This window comes from Nannochloropsis gaditana (genome assembly GCF_000240725.1).
Source record: "Nannochloropsis gaditana CCMP526 unplaced genomic scaffold scaffold146, whole genome shotgun sequence".
NCBI classification, from domain to species: Eukaryota; class Eustigmatophyceae; order Eustigmatales; family Monodopsidaceae; genus Microchloropsis; species Microchloropsis gaditana.
The window spans coordinates 3,437-7,057 of NW_005803807.1; the positions used below are offsets into that span (position 1 = coordinate 3,437).

Below are 3,621 nucleotides of genomic sequence, written 5' to 3' on the forward strand. Positions count from 1 at the left end.
CCTGACGGGAACTTCGCGTTCTGACCACTGCCTCCCCTCCCCCTCCCACCTCCTTAGGTCAACAACGCGAACGTGGTGGCGACGGACGTGGAGGCCTCAAACGGCATCATCCACATCATCGATTCCGTCCTCATCCCCGGTGCGGTCGCCGCCCCCGCGGCTGCGTCTAAGGAGGTAGGGAAATCACTGGATAGATAGAAAGGAGAGGAAAGCGGGCTTACATGTCCCTTCTTTTTTCTACTTATGGATGAAAAGCCGCCCAGAACCTGGACACTCATAGCATTCTCCTGGTCTCTCACCCCCTCTCCTCGCCCTCCCTCACTCCCTCCCTTCCTCCCTCCCTCCCTCCTTCGTGCCCTCGCTCAGGTGGACAAGAAGAGCCTGGCCTACCGCGAGGTGATGGAGGCGGGCGCCACGGCTCCCTTTGGCTTCTTTGACCCCATCGGGCTCAGGTACGTCGGGGAGATGTGGTTTGAGGGAGGGGGAGGCGGGAGGGAAGAGAAAGAGGAAAGAATTAGATGAAAAAAATGATAAAACGGGAAAGGCTAGAGATAGGGCCCGGCAATACGGCGTCGGTGTCTCTGGGGTGAAAAATCGAAGGAGTCGCCCTGTGCGTAGCTAGGAAAGGATCCTTGCCATGGGAAGGGTTGCGCGCGGGCCTGACACCATCAGCTCCACTCATCTTCCGCCTTTCCTCCTTCCAACAACATGCTCCCACCACCTTTCCCTCCCTGGTTCCCTCCCTCCTCCTCGCCCTCGCCGCCTGCCTCCAGCACCGGGAAGACCTTTAAGGAACTGAAGAAGTGGCGCGAGTCCGAGGTCAAGCACGGTACGTGTCTTCATGACAGAGAGTACGAGAGGGGCATGGGTGCCTTTGAAATTTGTTCTGTCATGGGCCGCCATCCTGGTTGCGTCTGTCTAATGTCACTCTATTTCTCTACCCTACCCTTGCACCCTCCCTCCCTCTTGCCCCCCCTTTACGCCGTCTCAGGTCGGGTTGCCATGCTGGCCGTCGTCGGCGTCCTCCTCCAGGAGGTTTTCGCGCCTTTCTACAACCCCGAGACCGGCAGCAGCGACCCTGGCCCCGCCATTTTCCACTTCCAGGTACCCGCTCGTTGTCTGAGTGTTTCTAGAAGCTTTGTGGTTTTCAATGCCGTATTTTGTTGGCTCAATATACGCACATACATGTGTATATGAACTACCGACCAGAGGGCCTGGGTATTACTGGGCGTACATGTGCCGTGCAGCCTTTTCTCACATTTTGTTTCCCCGCGTCCGTCCATGCTCCCCCCCTCGTCTCTAGGAGCTGGAGGCCCTCAACCCTTTCCTCTTCGTTTTCCTCATTCTGGGCATCGCCATCGTCGAGTCCTTCACCATCAGCAAAGGCTGGGAGTCTCCGGAGGAAATGCGCGCCGGTGAGTCAACGCCCTGCCAGGCTTTTGCGTTTTACCCTTTCTCTTTTTCTCCTGAGTTTTCCCGGTTTTTGGGGTGTCAGGTTCCCGTCGATTCCCTGTGTATGCGTGTCGAATTCTCGGCGATAGGGGTCGGAGGGTGTGGGGCCCCGGCCCTAAGTCGTCGGTTCCGCAGTCGAAGGGTAGGTGAGCGAATGAGTCCTCACAAACTTCCTATGTTGTTTTCTTCTCTGCAGGCGGCAACACGATCGCGGGTCTCCGAGACACGTACGTGGCCGGCGACTTGGAGTTCGACCCCCTCGGTGAGTGGCGGGGAGGGAAAGGACCAAGGACCACAAGGGAGGGAGGGGGGCGGGAAACAGGGAAAGTTTCGATGTATTATTTACCACAGGGGTCTATGTGATGGTCTTGTGGGGCTCTTGCGTGACGTTGCATTGCCCGACAGTCGTGGAGCGGTGGCGGTCGCTTCCCGGCTCAGCCACGCCAGATGGGCCCAAGAACGTCGGACTCGTGGGGGGCCTGTCACCCCCGAACCTCCTCTCCCGGTCTCACCAATCCCTCGTCCGCTTTCTCTTCCTCCAGGCCTGGCTCCTACGGCGGACGTGGACGCGTTCATCAACCAGCGTTCCAAGGAGCTCAACAACGGTCGCTTGGCCATGATTGCTTGGGCGGGCATGGTCGTCCAAGAGCTGATCTCCAACTCAAAAATCTTCTCCTAAGCCTTCGTTTCATGGACTGGAAAAGAGAGGAAGACGGAAAAGAAGAAAGACCAGGCGGAGCTTGAGTGGAGTGTCTGAGAGGTGGTGATGATGCTGGTGCAATCGTTTTGATGAGTAGTTTGTATTTGGGCGAAGGAGAGTTGCCATTTTTTGCCATGCCGGTCCTCGATTTCGACCGAGCAAGTGCAAACTTTGTTTTTCATGTGGAGGTGGTTCCAGACGCTCTCTTGGCTGTGACGGAGGCGTGAGTCGAGAGATCCGAGCGCGAGCATTTCAGTGCCTTCCTTTTTAAAAAAAGGGTTGAGAGCGTTCGTCTCTCAACCAGGTTTTTCTGTAATTTTTGAGCCCAAACACGAGCTGAGAAAGCTGTGGGATTGTCATCAGACCTGAGTTTTGCAAGCGAACGAAAAGACCGGGTTGGGGGAAAAGCGGTATGTCTTTTTAAGTAGGGTGCAGAAATATGAATGAGAGCTGACAAACCGGAAACCAACAAACAAATCAAATAGGAGAATCATGAAAAGTTGATTCCAGCCTTTTCCTTCAAGAATTCGTACAAATTTAAGCTGCGGGTGTCCACACCGCTATTGCCTGACGTCGAGTGAACCATAGGTTCATGAGCTGGGAGGATTGTGCCGCACGGACTTGATCACTGAAAATAATAATGAGTATCTCCTATCCAGAAACAGCACAAACATTCATATCAGAGCAATTCTCTCTCCTATCCAGAAACAGCACAAACATTCATATCAGAGCAATTTACACGGTAAAACATTGCAATAAAAATGTGTATTACCTATTGCATGTCACATGAAAATACTATCTCATGGCGGGCCTGTGAGAGGCGTGGCGCATGGAAACCTCTGTCTTCAATCTGGAAGACCTGTTGGCATCTTTTCACATAGTTTTCTTAGGCTGGGAGGATTTGTAACAGCATTGCTGCCACAAGATTATTTTTACGGGAGGTCGGAGGGCCGTGTTCAGAAAACAAGTCGTGAAGTACTACCACTGGCAAGTAACCTCCTCTATTCTTAGCGATGAAACTTATCGGGTTAATTGAGTACTGAAAATCCCGTCGCGGCAAAGTTTAAAGATGTTGCAGGACTGCATTTTACTTGCCTTTAAGATTTTGCGTGCCTACACGTCGCTCAGATCTTTGTATCTACTTCCTATTGCTCGCAGGGGACGACGCGTTGCAAACGAGCGAAGGGTCAGGACCGGGAAAAAATATAACTCCGTACTCTGACAAATCGACGCATCGAGGCACCACGATATTATGTCATACTTCCTGATGTTGTCGTCTTTGTTCCTAAAGGCGTGGGATCCCATGGAACTCAGAATATGGCAAGCTTAGACGGTGCACACATGTACCACAGCAAAGCCCAGCGGGACGGGCAGGCGACGGGATGGCCCGATAGGAACAATGATTCCGGCGCCATTCATGGCCAAGAGACGATGCAGCCGAGAAGGAAGGCCGTCGAACGACGTCGCAA

At 53.5% G+C, this 3,621-nt stretch overlaps 1 protein-coding gene across 1 annotated transcript; it reads left to right on the forward strand.

Moving 5' to 3' along the window:
• The first annotated feature begins 38 nt into the window (after positions 1-38).
• NGA_0645400 (light harvesting complex protein) lies at positions 39-2,693 on the forward strand. Its single transcript, XM_005855641.1, has 7 exons — positions 39-174; positions 367-452; positions 774-829; positions 992-1,104; positions 1,304-1,415; positions 1,649-1,714; positions 1,995-2,693. The coding sequence occupies exons 2-7, from the start codon at positions 400-402 to the stop codon at positions 2,129-2,131; spliced, it is 537 nt and encodes a 178-aa protein (XP_005855703.1). The 5' UTR covers positions 39-174; positions 367-399; the 3' UTR covers positions 2,132-2,693.
• Positions 2,694-3,621: the final 928 nt, after the last annotated feature.

Coding starts and splice junctions, on each gene's coding strand:
- NGA_0645400 (XM_005855641.1), top strand. CDS start 400: ATGGAGGCGGGCGCCACGGCTCCCTTTGGCTTCTTTGACCCCATCGGG. Junction 453..773: donor TTTGACCCCATCGGGCTCAG/GTACGTCGGGGA, acceptor GCCTGCCTCCAG/CACCGGGAAGACCTTTAAGG. Junction 1,105..1,303: donor CCGCCATTTTCCACTTCCAG/GTACCCGCTCGT, acceptor CCTCGTCTCTAG/GAGCTGGAGGCCCTCAACCC.